At 36.7% G+C, this 16,994-nt stretch overlaps 1 protein-coding gene across 1 annotated transcript in view; it reads right to left on the reverse strand.

Moving 5' to 3' along the window:
• Positions 1 to 16,994, reverse strand: part of LOC119504721 (contactin-associated protein-like 3) — a 228,022-nt gene that overhangs the window by 15,867 nt on the left and 195,161 nt on the right. Inside the window, exons 18-21 of the mRNA XM_037797178.1 lie at positions 15,649 to 15,888; positions 14,850 to 15,080; positions 13,408 to 13,541; positions 12,444 to 12,531 (exon numbers count right to left, since the gene is read on the reverse strand). Of these exons, the coding sequence (XP_037653106.1) occupies positions 12,444 to 12,531; positions 13,408 to 13,541; positions 14,850 to 15,080; positions 15,649 to 15,888 (693 nt within the window). The remainder of the gene's footprint in view (positions 1 to 12,443; positions 12,532 to 13,407; positions 13,542 to 14,849; positions 15,081 to 15,648; positions 15,889 to 16,994) is intronic.

A 16,994-nucleotide genomic window follows, 5' to 3' on the forward strand; every position in this document is an offset into this window, starting at 1 on the left:
TCTACATAATGTTCCAGGGCACTATTGTCAAGATAATCAGTTGTGATCCCATTCAAATCACCCAGCAAAGTTTTTCTTTTTTTTTTTTTCTTTTTACATTAGGGTTCATTGTTTCATACAGTCCTACCAATGGATTTTTTTTTAAGTTTTTTATTGTAGTAATATGTATACAGCCTAAAATTTCCCCTTTTAATCCCACTCAGGTGTCACACAGTAAAATTTTGGAAATCGGTGTGTTTTCATCCCCAATGTTTTTATTGGGGGGGGGGCAGAGTTGGGGTTAGGGAAGAGGGGGAAGGGTGGCTTTATTAAAAGCTCCTTGAGTTTCAAGTTTCCTCCTTGTGGCAGCCCAGAGCCTGGGCCCCCTGCTAAATGGGAATGAAGTCCTAGGTATGTAGCAGTCTGCATGACCAGGAAAAAGGTCAAGAGAGAAAACAACCTCCCAAAGGGAAAAGAATGTAACCACAGCTGTAAGGGGATGGGAGCGAAATGATACTGATTGTAACTTAGTCTTAAACATTAATCGTAGTAAAACATCAGATCTTAAGACATTTAAATGATTATACTAGAGGTCTCATGTCCTCATACTATATGGAATGTCTTTGTTTTAAAACCATATACCCAGGCCAGTATCTAAGATGGAGGCATAGAGAGGAGTGGAAGCTAGTTAATTCCCCCTGGAACAACTAATAAACAACCAGGAACAACTAGTAAATAACCTGGAATAACTGTAGGGGGAAACATGACTGTCCACTCATCATACATCAAACTGAACTGGGAGGAATGCCAGAGACTACAGCATAAAATCTGTAAGTAAAAACTGCAGATCCAAGCCAGGAGGTCCCTCCCTCCATGGCCCGAGCTGCAAAGCCTTGTGGAGCTAGAGAGCAGCTCTCTCTGAGCAAATGAATAAGGCTCAGCTGAGCTCCAGCTGGGACTTTAATTAATAAATGTGGACTGCTCGTTACAAGCTATGAATCCCCAACAAGCAGACAGAGGCTCTGGGTGACAACTGACCTTGGAGAGCTGGAGGGTGGCTGTGGACTGGCCCTGAAGGGGGCTTTCTGTCCCTGTTTTGGCTCAGTGGAGAAAGCCTCAGCCATTTTCAGTTCCCAGTGCTCTGACCCAGACAAGGATGGCGGTAGCACAGGCAGAGAGAGACCATAGAGATGCTGACATCTCCCAAGGGGGTCTATCTTCCCTAAGACAAAAGAGGTGGGGCCCAGCTCTACTACCTGCCTTCCATTCAGAACCAGACCCATAGCCTGGGGGAAAACAGCCACAGGCCACATCTCCTTACACCAGTCTGGAGCTACAGGCTGACAGGCGCCACCTGCTGGGCAGAAAAGCACAGTGACCTGAGGCCTCACAGGGTGTACATGTTTTCTAAGACACACCCTCAGGGAAACCAGGTACTGAATAGTTCTTCCTTCTGGGACTGGAGCCCTTTTTGGTCTGGGAAAACTTGATTGGGGTAATCAAGGAAACCATGCCTAGACAACAGAAAACTACAACCTACATGAAGAAAAATGAAGTTAAAGCCCAGTCAAAGGAACAAACTTACACTTCAACTGAGATTCAGGAATTAAACAACTAAGTCAACTCAAAAAGTTTAGGGAAGATATGGCAAAAGAGATGGACCATATAATGAAAACACTGGGTGTACATAAAGTAGAAACTGAAAGTTCCAAAAATTGACTGGAAGAAACTATGGAAATGAAAGGCACAACACAAGAGATGAAAGACACAATGGAAACATACAACAGCAGATCTCAAGAGACAGAAGAAAACACTCAGGAACTGGAGAACAAGCAAAGCAGGAATGTATGTTTCACTGGTGTCCCAGAAGGAGAAGAGAAGAGAAAAGGAGCAGAAGCAATAATAGAGGAAATAATCAATAAAAATTTCCCATCTCTTATGAGAGACATACAATTATGGATCCAAGAAGCATAGCATACCCCAAACAGAACAAATCTGAATAGGCCTACGCCAAGACACTTAATAATCAGATTATCAAATGTCAAAGATAAAGAGAGAATCCTGAAAGCAGCAAGGAAAAGCGATCCATCACATACAAAGGAAGCCTGATAAGACTATGTGTGGATTTCTCAATAGAAACCATGGAGGCAAGTGGGGTGATATCTTTAAGATACTGAAAGAGAAAAACCACCAACCAAGAATCCTATATCCAGCAAAACTGTCCTTCAAATATGAAGGAGAGCTTAAAAATTTCTTTGACAGACAGACAGTGACAGAGTTTGTGAACAAGATACCTGCTCTACAGGAAACACTAAAGGAAGCACTACAGACAAAAAGGAAAAGACAGGAGTGAGAGGTTTGGAAAACAATTTTGGGAGATAGTAGCACAGCAATGTAAGTACACTGAACAAAGATGACTGTGAGTATGGTTGAAAGAGGAAGGTTGGGACCATGTGGTACACCAGAACAAAAGGTGAACGATAAAGACTGTGACTGTGTTACTCAGGGAAACCTAGGGTGCTCAATGATTGTAATAAAAGGTACAAATATGTTTTTACATGAGGTAGAACAAATGAATGTCAACATTGCAAGATGTTAAAAATAGGGTAGGATGGGGGGGATACAATCAATGCAAACTAGAGACTATAATTAAAGGAAACACTGTATTGTGCTTCCTTTAACATAACAAAGGCAATATACCAAAGCTAAATGCATATGGAGGGAAGGCAAGGGGAGGGTGTGGGACTCCTGGCATTAGTGATGTTGTCTGACTCTTTATTCTACTTTAGTTCAATGGTATCCTTCCTTCTGTTGCTTTCTAGCTGTCATGTCCCCCCCCCCCCTTTCTTTTTCTTTTGTCTTTCTGCCTTCTCTGACTCTTCCTCCTTCTTTGTGGAAGAAATGGAGATGTCCTTATATAGATAGTGGCAATGGTGCTGAACATAAATACTTGACTATACAGGAAACCAATGATTGTTTACTTAGGATGGAATGTATGGTGTGTGAACAAAACCATCTTAAAAGAAAAGGGTTGATTAAGAAAACTTGAGGGCACTATATTGAGCGAAATAAGACAGACACATAAAGGCAAATATTGCAGGGTCTCACTGATATGAACTAATTATAATATGTAAACTCATAGACATGAAATATAAGTTACCAGAATATAGAATTAGGCTAAAGAATGGGGAGTGGTTGCTTATTATGAGCAGAATGTTCAACTAGGGTGAACTTAAATGTTTGGAAATGGACAGGGTTGATGGTAGCATGTTGTGAGAATAACTAACAGTGCTGAAAGGTGTGTGAAGGTGGTGGAAAGGGGAAGCTCAGAGTCACGTATGTCACCAGAAGGAAAGCTGAAGGTTAAAAGATGGGAATGTATAAAACAGTGAATCTTGTGGTGGACAATGTCCATGATTAACTATACAAATATTAGAAACCTCTCTCACAAACTAGAACAAATGTATGACACTATAATTAGAAGTTAATAATAGAGAAGCATATAGGAAAAAAATATATACCTATTGCAAACTATATACTACAGTTAGCAGTATTTTAACACTCTTTCATCAACAGTAACAAATGTACTATACCAAAACTATGAATTAATAATGGAGGGGGGATGGTTAGGGGTATGGGAGATGTGAGTTTCCTTTTTTTGTCTTTATTTCTTTTCTGGAGTAAGGAAAATGTTCTAAAAATTGAAAAAGAAAATTGTGGTGATGGATGCACAGCTGTATGATGGTACCATGGGCAATTGATTGTACTTTGGATCTTTGGATAGCTGTATGGTGTATGAACAATCTCAATCAGAAAATAATAAATAAATAAATAAATAAATAAATAAATAAATAATCAATTGGCAAAACAAACAAAAAACCATATACATATTACCCTTTGTACTCTTGCCCCTCTGTGGAGTGCTACCCCTCCAGACCACTGCCACCAGAGATCCTCGCCTGTTCATAAGTCCTAATCAATTTATGTCTACTTTGGTTCCTGGTGTGTTTTTGGTCTCATGGCTGTACCAGCTCGTGCTCTTCACGAACTCAGTTTGGGCCTGAACACTCCTAGTTGATGTGCGAATTTTTGTTTGTGCTTCTCCCCCCACCTCCATTCCTATCCCTGATTCTAGATTCCCTCAGGGATGACATTGTTTATTTTCTCATTTATTTATTGGTTTGCTTATTGGGAATTGATAATTGGGGTTTTTATATATGGGTCATGACAATGTAGAAGGTGCAGCTTCTCTGTTCCTGTAGGCAGCCACCGACCTGCAGGCAGACTGTCAGACCACAGACAATGCAGTGGGTTTTTGAAAGGGTCTCTCAACCTCACCCAACCACAAAGGAAGAGAGGATATGGCCCGCTGATTTGGCTCCTCCTCAGCAAAATGTGGGATGGAGAAGACATGGCCACACTGAGCAGTGTTTTCCTTTCCCTTGGAAGTCCAGACTTCTCTGCCAGCCAAGCTTTCCCCAGGATCTGTAGTTTTCAGATTCCTACCCTGGGACTGCTATGCTCTCCTCTATCCCAAAGATGAAACCCCAAAACTATCTCATTCATACTTTCCAGGCCCCCTCCTAACTATTGGGCTGACCCACAACTCCTGGTTCAGGAGCATAAATGGGTTGGAATTAGGAATAAAGGCAAAATATAATGGTCCAACCCACCATTTCTCATAACTGATTCTATGCAAAATCAGCATTAGAATCAATGGAAACCGTGCCAAGAAAGGCAAGAGTATATTTATACCTTCCCTATTATCTGACCTCTGAAATTCCATCATAAGGGCTCCTTCCTTTTGGGTTAAAATTTTTCTTCCCATTAAAGTCTAAAGAAAAGGAAAAAAGGTGAAGGAGCAATAGAGGAATATGTAGGGCATTAGCAGTAATTCACACGTCAGGGCGAAAATGCTTTACAACTCCTAGCAGGGGAAAACAGGTACATTAAGAGAAAGTAAGGGGAGACAAAGTGCAGTTCCACACTAGGCAAGAAGAAATGGGAAAAGTGGTTGGAGTGTGGCCATGAAGCAAAGTTAAAGGCTTAGGGTAGAGTCGACTAAGGAGCTGACGAGAAGTTCATTTCAGTTGCAATTGTGAGTGGAACTTCTAAATCACTTTAAATAAAAACAGATCTAATTTTTCCTTCTCTTGATTTCAAAAATCTCTATGGCAGGAAATCTTGAAAGCACATTCAAATTTCCAAATAATTCAGGAGATAAACTTTTTCAACTGTCTCAGGTTTTGAGCAATGTTACCTTAAAAACATATCACCTCAATTGTACATTCTGCAAGTGAGATTTATGCACCTGTGAGGAACAAACACTTTAACTAAAGGTCTGGAAAGAAAAGGAGGCACCAAAGAATTAAAAATTGTGAAGAGCTCTCAGCTACCCAGAACAAGTAGTGCTTCTGAAAGTTATTGATAGAAAACACTAGAAAAATTAGAAGAAGCATTATCTAAAGATTCCCTGAGGCTCTCATCAGCAACCGAGTATCAGGCAACAAAATGAGTGGTTCATGAAATTGCAGGAAGCAATGAAGAACAACAAAAAAGTGTAAATATATGGGTAGACAGAAATTAATATTGACTATTCAAAACAATAAAAATAATAATGTGGCAAAGACAACATATGGAAACCTAAAACACATGACAATCATAACACAAAGGTTGACATGGGGTATAAGGAAATAAAATGTTTTAAGGACTTTTTTACATAATTTTTAAGTGGTAAAATTATGAATTTAAAATAGTCTAATAAATCAAAGATGCTATTCTAATTGTGAGGGTAATGAATAAAAAATAATATAAGCAGGTACAACTAAAAAGCTAATTTAGGAGATTTAGAGCCAAAAACTGGAAGCAATTCAAATGACCATCAACATGAGGTATACTCATACAATAAAAGACACCATAGTAATGAAAAGGAATGAAATATTGTTACAAGCAATGGCATGGATGAATCTTGAAATAGTTTTGATGAACCAAAGAAGTTGACCACTAGGCAAACAATTTCAGAACAAAAAATAAAAAAGAAAGGAATTTCTGCCCTACTCCCACAAAACACACACGCAAGTCACAGCATGGCTGAATATTTTATTGTATGGATAATTATTCATCCATTCATCAGTTGATGGACATTAGGGTGGTTTCAGCTTTTTGGCTATTATGAATAATGCTGTTATGAACATTTGTATGCACCTTTTTTTCATGGACATGTTTCCAGTTCTCTTGGGAATACACGTAGGAGTGGAGTGACTGGATCATATGGTCATTCTAAGTTTAACTTTTTGAGGAACTGCCAAATTGTTTTCCAAAGAGGCTGCACAATTTTCCATTTCCACCAGCATTGTATGAGGTTTCCAATTTCTTCACATCCTCAGCAACACTTGTTATTGCCATTCTTTTGATTATAGTTCCTAGTTTGAATTTAGTATTTCATTGTAGTTTTGATTTGCATTACTCTAATGATGTTGAGTATCTTTTCACATGCTTATTAGCCATTTGTATATTCTCTTTGAATAAATATCTATTTAGATCCTTCGCTCATTTTATATGGGTTATTTGTCTTTTTATTGATGAATTGTAAGAGTTCTTTATATTTTCAAATGAAAGTCTCTTATCAGATATATGACTTGTAAATATTCTCTCCAAATCTGTGAGTCGTCTTTTTGCTTTCTTGAACATGTTCTTTGAGCCATGGCTGTTTTTATTAATTTTGATGAAGTCCAATTTATCTATTTTTTTCCTGTGCTGATCTAATCTAAGGTTACAAAAATCTACACTTATGTTTTCCTCTCAGAGTTTTATAGTTTTAACTCCGATATTTAGGTCTTTGATACATTTTGAGTTAATTTTTGTATAAGATGTGAGGTAGGAGTTCAATTTCTTTCCTTTACATATGGACATCCTGTTGTCCCAGCACCATTTCTTGAACTCTTCATTCTCAATTGAGTTGTCTTGCCATACTAATCAAAAAATCAATTCACATAAATGTGCAGGTTTACCTCTGGATTTTCAATTCTATTTCATTGATCTATACATCTGTCCTTATGCCAGTACCAGACAGTCTTGATCAATGCAGTTTTTTAGTAAATATTTTTGAAATTGAGAAATGCAAGTCCTCCAACTTTGTCATTCTTTTTCAAGAGCATTTTGGCTATTCTGATTCCTTGCATTTCCGTACAAATTTTAGCATAATGTGATGATTTTTACAAAAAAAATAAAAGGTAACTTGGAATTTCATAGACACTTCACTGACTGTAGATCAACTTGGGGAGTATTTCCATCTTAATAATGTTAAGTCTTCCAATCCATGAGCATCGGATGCCTTCCCATTTATGTAGATATTCAATAGTTCCTTTCAACAGTCTTTTATAGTTTTCAGTGTACATGTTTTGTGCTTCTTTTTTAAACTATTTAATTCTTTTTGATGCTATTGTAAATGGAACTGTTTTCTTAATTTCAATTTTGAATTTTTCATTCCTAATGTATAGAAATACAATTGATATTTGTGTATTTATTTTGTATCCTGCAAACTTTTTGAACTCATTCACTAGCTCTAATAATTTTTTGACTACTTACAAGATTATACAATCTACAAATAGAAATAATTTTACTTGTTCTGTTCCAATCTGGATGCTGTTTATTCTCCTTGGCAAACAGCTCTGGCTTGAACTTGAACATAATACAAGTGGCAAGGGTGAATAATCTTGCTTTGTTTCTGATTTTAGGGGCAGGGAGCTTTCAGTATAAGTATGATGGTAGCTGCGGGTTCTCTGTAGATACCCTTTATCAGTTTGAGGAATATCTCTTCTACTCCCAGTTTGTTGAGTGTGTTTATCTTGAAAGGTGTTAGATTTTGTCAAATGGTTTTTCTGTGTCTATTAAGATGAGCCTGCATTTCTCTTCCTTTATTCTATTAAAATGGTGATTACATGGATTGTTCTTTGTTTGTTGAACCCTTCTTGAATTCCTGCTATAGCTCTTAGTCAACCATGGTATAAAATCATTTTTACATGTTGCTGGATTTGTTTACTACTATTTTTTTGGCAATTGTTATATCCATATTCATATTTCTGACATTTTATAACATCCTTGTGTCTTCCTGCTGTGTACTCTTCCTTCAAAATGAGATAATTTCTTAGGCAGATCATAGCAAAAGCTAACATGCCATGCAAGTCAATAGAGTTTTTAATATTAAAACTCTATGTCTCGTAGTATTTCCATACCTATCTCAGAAGGCAACCTCCTCAAATAATTAATTACCCAAGATGTTTTGCGTTTTCATATCTGGTGCTCCATTTGAACATCAATCCTTTAGCAGTTCCCTTTTCCCACTCAAAAAACTGAACTCCTAAGAGTTACATGCATGACCAGATTGAAAAGAACTCTCTACAACTCATTGGAGTTGAAGATGGAAAGAAACGTCTTTAGTTGCCATGCTTCAAAATAGATTTCTGTTTTGTTTTTATACTTCCAGTTATTAATTTTTAACATACACATGCAAAACTCAACAGAGTACTGTTTTGGATAATCAAAATTTAACAAAAAAGCTAGGTCACTTTCCTGGGTTATTGTACTTTTAAGCCCTCATCCTTTGAGACTACGAGCTTGATCAGAGTCAAGGCTAAAGAGAAAATTAGAATTCTATAGCTTTACATTTAATGTAAGATCATACTGAAATTATCTTGTAATAACTGAGTGGTCATCATTAATCAGACTAGAGAGAAACAGTAAGAACAAGAGCATGTTAATTAGAAGGTGATTCTGAACCATTTTTTCCAAAGCACATTATGATAGATAATAATAATAATGTAGATTTAGATATGAACACTATTTATTGTCTGTATTCCCTATTGTATTGTGGACACTGTGAGGGCAGATATAGTGTGTGTCTTGCTGCTAACTGAATGCTGCTGGGTATTCAAACTGATTGATGAAGTATGAGTACATATTAGCCCCCCCCCCCAATTTTTGAATGAAGGATAACTTAATGATTCAAAATGGCTCATGAGAAATGAATACAACTCTCTTTGGAAAATTAATAGCTCCTTTCTTAGCCAACTTGTTGGTCTGTTTTACTGTAAGTAAATGAAACTTGTCCAATACTCTCCAAATCTGAACACAAAATTGTAGTCTTCTTGTAGCAGCAGACTTGGAAGAGAAGCAACTCTAAAATAAAGTTATCTAAAACACGAAAAGTTTTATTAGTCTTTAATCAAGATGCATACCTCTCGGTATAGATGAAATGTATATTCATAATTTTACTAGACTCAATTGCTTCTGGCTATAAATGTCACTGCTAAATTTCAACTTTAATTTGTGTAGTCTGAGAGGCACGCTTTTGAATATATTATTTTTAATAAAAATATTTTAACATCTGCAATTTAATGCTAATATCCTCAATTAACTTGTGGGAAAATAAAAAGTCATATAATAAAACTTATATAATGAAATCATATTGATTAATGTGACTTCCTTCATAGAATGCAGGTCACTTTCTTAATCAATTTCCAAAACCTATGGCATATTTCTTTACTGACATTAAATATGATACTAAATTATGTCTTTAAAGATATCTCTCTGTCAGTATCACACTTACTGATTGCATCTTTCTACCTTGTGTTATAGACATTCATGAAAATGTCTCATCTCTTCTGTCAGACTCTGGAAGAACTGAGTGCAGGCAGTTTTGTGCATGTCTGTGTTGTTGTAGTTGTTGTTGTTTAACAATATCGCATTGGTTGTGGCACTGAAGGAGGGATCAGCATACTGGGGGCAGATATGAACCATCCCTCCATTGACAGATTGCTTCTACACTATGGAAAGATAGCTCTGAGGGCTTGGAAACTATGGAGATGACAAATTACTCACTCTGTTCAAAGGTATGGTGGTTTGGAGCTATGTACCCCAGAAAAACATGTTCTTAAGCTTAACCCATTCCTGTGGGTGTGAACCCATTGTAAGTAGGACCTTTTGATGAGGTTACTTCTGTAAAGATGTGGCCCACCTCAATCAGGATGGGTCTTAATCCTATTACTCGAGTACTTCGTAAGTGGAGAGAAATTCAGACAGATAGGGAGAAAGCCAGAGGCAGCAGCAAGAAGCTGAACCTAAGCCATGTGACAGAGGAGACAATTCCAGAATGTCAGTCTTTGGGAAGAAAGCATTGCCCTGATGATGCCTTTCATTTGAATTTCCATTAGCCTCCAAACCATGAGCTAATAATTTCCCATTGTTTAAGCCAACCCATTGCACGGCATTTCCTGGGCAAGGAGGAAACAAAAACAAAAGGACAGTAGCTATCAGCTGGGGGCAGAGAACAGAACACAATAGAGAGTAAAATATGAAATAAAGTTTTCTCTACTTGGATGCTAATAAATATATATGTAACATAGATCAGCTTACTGCGAAGAACTGCATTCCATACTACTATTCTCTAAAACTAAACAGTGTCTTTGAACCTTTAGGAATCTTAACTTCTCTATCTAAATGTATATAGTTTGTTTCATGGCTGAAAGTTGTGTGTAGTATGGGGTAATTTATTTCATTTTGTTAGTTTTCCAGTTCTTTGGGATTGCCTATTCTATGCCAGTGTTTTAAATAGAAGGAAAAGTATTAATATCATGAAAACATGCATGTCCTGAAATGCCTAGGAAACACATCCAAAGTGACACAGCCAATTTATTTGAGGTTAGGGTACTAACCTCTACAATGGATTGCAATAGCTACAAATTATCTCCCAACGATGAATGCAAAACAACTATTTATCACCTTTACTTGCTGTAACTGGTTCAATCATTGTTTGCACACATATGGACTGAGACTAAAACATCTGATCACATGAAAGAACCTATAGCGTGAACTCTCTGTCTTTTCAATAGATTATAAGAGGTGAGATTCTTTAACAACATTTAAGGCATGATTATAAAGCAGAATCACCTCTTCAAGCCACATGGACCATATATTTACTCTTAGAGCAGAGAATCCAAGGACCTTCCTTAAATGGCTTAGTCTACATCATTAACACCATATGGCCAATTTGGAACTTTTCACGTAAGCTGCACCACCATGTAAACTACACATTCGTTTATACCATACACAAAGAACATTGTGATTTATAACATTTCCTATTTGAAGAATAAGAAATCAGGATATTATTGCCCATCATCCTATTTGAAAACCATGTAAGTTTTAAGTTTTAATAGTTACTGTGCTTCTCAACATATTTTGAATGTTGATTCATGTGCCTTCTCTAACTTTCTCAGGTTTTTCTTGTGGTGGATTGAATTGTGTAAATTCAGATGTGTTCTTAATCCACATTCCTGTGCATGTGAACCCATGGTAAGTAGGAGCTCCTGAAGATGTTAATTTTGGTTGGAGTGTGACCCAGCTGAAAGAGGTTAGGTCTTAATCTGGATTACTGGAGTCCTGTATAAGCAGAAGAAATTCAGATGGAGAGAGAGAAAGCTGTGGGAAGAGCCAGAGGCCGGAAGTCAACAGAACCAGGAAGACAAAGGAGAGGACACAGCCACCTGACACGAGGCAGGGATACAAGCCAAGGAGCTCCAAGAATTGCCAGCAGCCAGCTCCAGAATGTTACAGACTTTGGGGAGAAAACATCCTCTTGCTGCCTTCTCAGTTTTGGACTTCTCCTAGCCATGAAGCTGAGCCAATAAATTCCTGTTGTTTAAGCCAGGAATAATATTAAGCAGGAATAATAATCATATCACAAGAAAATTCTCCCCCAAACAGCATTTAAGTGTCAATTAAATTTATAGTTCATATATGATCAAAAAAAACGAAGTCTCTCTCTTTCATTACTTATTTTAATATAATTCTTAGTGACAAAGGAAAAAATAACGGCATATTGAGCTTGACACCAAAATAGTAAAGTATATTTTTATTTGATGCTTTCATCAAAAACAACTAGCTGCCATAGAGAATGCCTGTGGGCTATTTAGGACATGGTTTTGCAAGAGCAGTAAGGAGCAATGGACTCAGTCTACCAAAACCCAGGCAAAGCAGCACCCGGGACACAGGTCAAAGGGTATTCATTTGCTAAAAGAAAACAAAGAGCCTTTCCCTTCTTCTCTCAAATCTAGTTTTATCATTAAATAATTTCTGTATTCACCTCCTGATTGATATATAACTTATGAACTTTATATCTGCCTTGATTTTGCCTTTCCTGAATTGCTAAAAAAAATACCAAGTTCTATTATGCTTGATTGCCAGGTGAAAGGATAAACGTGGAAATATTTTTCAAGGAATGTCCTTGCTCATATTACAGGCAGTACTTATGATTACATGTGCACTCAGACAAGAGTACAGGACCTTGATTGTCACTCACTGTGAAATTATGAATTAGGCAAGGAGCTTCTTTCAGAATGACAAAGGCTTCTTGTGTTTGCAGCATAAACTACTGATTCTTGTCGAGGGGAAGCACTCCTTCCACTTACCTAAAATTGTCCCCAGTGTAAGGGATTTGAGGGCGTTGAATTCTGTACCTGATGACAGGATGACTCGTCTCCTTGCACTCTGGTTAACCTATTAAATGTTCCACGAGAAGCAAACATCAAAATGGCAAGCAATTTTGATAAGAGGACAGCAATCAAAGGGAGACCAAGAAAAATGATAACTATAAAGCTTATGTTACTGCTATCATAAAGGTTAAATAAACCAACTTCAAACATAATGGTTTACGAAAAGGGAAAACTGTTTATAGAAAATTTCTATGATACCACAAATTCCACTCCACCCTCCCTCTAACCCTTTTCCCTCTATTTTTCTTAGCATTATAAGTATCTATAATGGATACAGTCCACAGATAAAATAAGCTATTGTAAACCTTAAAGCTTTTTACTTTTTTCAAAGGAAAACTTGTAATATGAAGCAGAAAAGCATATCATTTGTACAGATTCAATATATAAATACGATTCTTCAAAACCCAGGGACAATGCATAATTTAATGACTCTCCTGTTTTGTTTAAATGCATTTCCATTTTAAGCAAGACCCTGCCTTTTTTCTTGTGTCTAAACAGCTATAGCATGTTTTTTTTTTTTTTCTTTATGAATTTAATGGGAATAGATTCCCACTGGAATATCAATGAATAGATCACACCAATAGTTACCACGATAAACTAGACAACATTTCCCTATCAAGTAAAGTAAAATCTTGGCATTTTAAATGGTCAAATACTAACAATAACTTTGACAGAGTCCTATTGCTGAACACACAAAGCAAAGAAAAAAGCAAAAATAAAAAACCTTGATGACATTTTATGTCTATCAAGACTTATGGAAAGTCATTGCTGCATGAGTATCTCTTTTATTAAGACTTATTATCAGATTTCTGCTTTAGGTCATACATTCAGAGAGTCACAATTTTAATTAAAATTGCTGTTGTTGAATTTTCTACATTACCTCTACAAAGACCACAGCTTCATCTCGGTTAATCTTGACATGGTGAAGCTGTCCATCAGCCATGTTTTTAAAATCAAAGTTAAAAACATCAGGTTGCTGATGTCTGTCTAGCTTGTACCTGATCTGCAAACTTCCTAAAGAAGACAAAAATGACATTTTTAACTAAAATAGAATTTTATAAAAGCTGTCAATGAAGATTCTAAGGCAAATTTTATTTTTATTGGTTTGATACAATTTCAATCTATTGGACATTTAGTTGGCTGCACTCAATCACTTTTCTGGATTAGCGATCACTCATTTACAAGCTATTCTATGGCTGGATTCTGAGTCCAGTTATACTAGTTTAAAAGTCAAAAACAAATGGGTTATGCTAAGCAGTCTCTTTTCAAAGTTCTTCCATTTTCCTTAACTAAAGGAAAAAGTCTAAATCAAGCATACAAAATTAAGCATATTAAGCACATGAACTAGGCTCTAAGTTAATTATTAATGCACTATTCATATTATTAAGTGGTAAAACCTCAAGCAATATTGCATTAGCATTCCCTTTCTATAAGCATAACTTCTTTTAATGTGACTTACTTTAATGTATTTTAATGTACTGCTGACATTTACATAATTAAATAATTTCCTTTTTTTCTCTTTGCACAAACAGAATTTTTTTTCCTAAAAGTTTCTGCCATAATTAAGAAAAAGGGAAAAGAGAAATAAGTGGTTTGCTAAAATATCTACATCTCTCAATCCACATACCATTCTCCTACCCCAAAACTCTGTGCCTAAATTAGAATCAATGGCCAGAGATTGTGGAAAAACCAGGCTTTTCTAGAATTTAAATCTTCTCCCTCACTTGCCATGAAGCAAGGTTAAAGCCTGGTTTTATTCTCCAACTGTGAACACCTTAGAAAGCCGTGGAACTATTAGTTGGGGGATTCTCACTTCAATTTTCTTCTTCATGTAGATATGATATGACTGACTTTTCAACCCCTGATGAGTAAAGAACAATCCTGCTTATCTGATGCCTATGGAAATTGGCTCTTCTGTGCTTTAATTGTGCTAATATCATCTTTGCACTTCTTTACTTTGTTTAGAAAGAGGGGGAAATATTTTCCACATATAAAATGAGATCTCCTATTTCAAAGTGAACTGCAAAAGTGATTTTGATTATTCTTGTGCTGAAGTAAAGAACTTCTAGCAATCACAAGAAACAGTTTCACATCAAATATGTAAAATGATCGAACGTGTAATGGGTGAAAGGCATCTTTCAGGTTACCTTTTGGGATAAACATTTTGGTTATAATAAAAAATCAACCAACAATAATAAAATGTGAGCTGGAGGGCAGGCTAATGTGCTTCCCTATTTGTAATGTGAACACTGAATGGGCCCACATCTTTATGGTCCCATCATTCTAATCCAATCTTCCTATTCTCACATTAAAGTCACTTACCATTTTGGGCGAGGATAACCGAAAGATATTCCTCATAGAAGGAGCTCACATAAAGCAGTAATCGGGGAGTTCCTGTAGTTCGGAAGCTCAGAGTAATCATTTCTCTATTCAGTGTTACCTCCTCACGAAATAAAGCTGCCAGGGAGCTGGAGTTCTTACTGAAGGAGTAATTGGAATGTTCTTGAAAACTGTAGATCACCGAGGAGCCAGTTCTAAAATATGCAGAAATCTCTGGAATGAGGCACATTTTTCTTCTGTTAGCAACATGTAAGGTCAGGGGTCTTACTTTATGTATCTTTAAAGAATGTCTCTAATCCTTAAATATCCCACAGGAGAAAATAATAATGGCATGACATCTGTTTTTTTTGGTTTTAACATTTTTAAAAATGTATGGATTAAAAATGGTAACTAACCACCATACGCCCATAAACAAGAATTGAGTAACAGTGGAGATTTCAGTATTGCTCCAAAATGCTTCATCCTAATTTACATAAAATTAAATATCCAGTATAAATGTATAATTCAAGGGTTATTGCTCTCCCAAAGGTGCTGCACTGATAATCTTCGAGAAATCCAGTAGACGGATAACCAGATTTAACAGAAGTAGCCACAGGCTTTTTGAGAACAGAATAATATGTCCTCCTAAATTGAACAGAAGATTAGGGGACAGAAACAATTCCATTCCAAAAATCACATAGAATGGTCGTATCCTTTCCTAATAATGTCAAATGCCAGAAATGTTCTTCGTATTCTTCAACTTCTCCATGTTTCCCCATCACCTGTCCCTTGTCCCACTCACCGTCTGAGCAGAATGGCCCGGTGTAGGCAGAGAAGGTGCAGTCACAAGCGATCCCCCTGGGCTTCTCTCTACACCTCCCGCCATTGCGACATAAGTGTCCGTAGCTGCTGCAGTGCCCCGGACACCCTGGCTCCACTCCCGGGGTCATCGTGGCTCTTTCCTCCAGATCCAGGGCCATCCCGTTCAGCTGCAGGGAACGGAGGCAGCCCAGAAAGCCTCTCTGGCGGGTGGCCGTCCCACCTGCAAGGGAAACACTGCAGATGGAAATGCATTCCATGGTATCTTATTCAGGATTTTATGCCCATTTCAAACTGAGGCCTTCTAGATGATGTCAGAAAAGTCAAAAGTCTTATGAACAAATATAAACTTGGAAACATAAATTGTGATCATATGTTAGGAATCATCACACAGCATTGAATAAAACACTGATGGCAAGAAATTTTTTAGGTTGAACTTTGGTAAATATTTATTCTAAAAATACTTCTTCAAGTTATTAGAAAATTTTTATATTCGTTCTTTGATAAAGAACATAATAAAAGCCAGTGATGTTTTCTCCAGTTGTAAATTTATAGACAACGAAGTGTGTGATAAAGGTTACTTAGAAAAATCCAAAATTTCTGCAATATAAGAACATATGCATGGATAAATAATAAAGTTGTGAAAAAGAATTGAACTGAGGATATAGTGGCATAATAGTAACTAAATAATAACTCCATTCTCTCTTTTATATCATGTCTCATGTGAGTCTAAGGTAATATGGGAACACAGGAATTGCCTAATGAGCTTGTTAACAAAGCATAAATTCTTAGGTCCATTTGTAGGGATTCTGAGTAAATGATAAGTCTCCCAAATTTTAATTTTCAACCAGCTTCACAGGTTTTAGAAACATTATCCTGGGATGAATGTTAATTTTAGGTGGATATTCATGCTAACTTTGTTGCTAGGATTTCCATTAATTTATCCTCAGGATTATAAATCAGAAAATAAAATTGTTAATTTGACCCATCTGCTTGTTCTTAGTGACAGGCAGTTTGATGCTTTGAAGGGAAGCCTCATCTTACTAAGAATGACCTGTGGTGGAAGCTGACTTTTTTATGGTTTTATGAGTTGTGCCAGACACACACACACACACAAACACACACACACACACACACACACACTTGAATTTACTGTGTAGCACTAGCCCCTAGATGCTGTAGTGTCCTCTGGCAAAGCCAGCTGCATGATAATTTGTGATTCATATCCATTGTTAATAAGACTGTACTTTAAAATGCATGAGAAATGACTAAGTGAGAACTACTTCCCTAATCTGTGCTTAGTTTTCAAATTAGAATAGAGTTGTTTGA

Source organism: Choloepus didactylus, chromosome 10 (genome assembly GCF_015220235.1).
Source record: "Choloepus didactylus isolate mChoDid1 chromosome 10, mChoDid1.pri, whole genome shotgun sequence".
Lineage (NCBI taxonomy): Eukaryota > Metazoa > Chordata > Mammalia > Pilosa > Megalonychidae > Choloepus > Choloepus didactylus.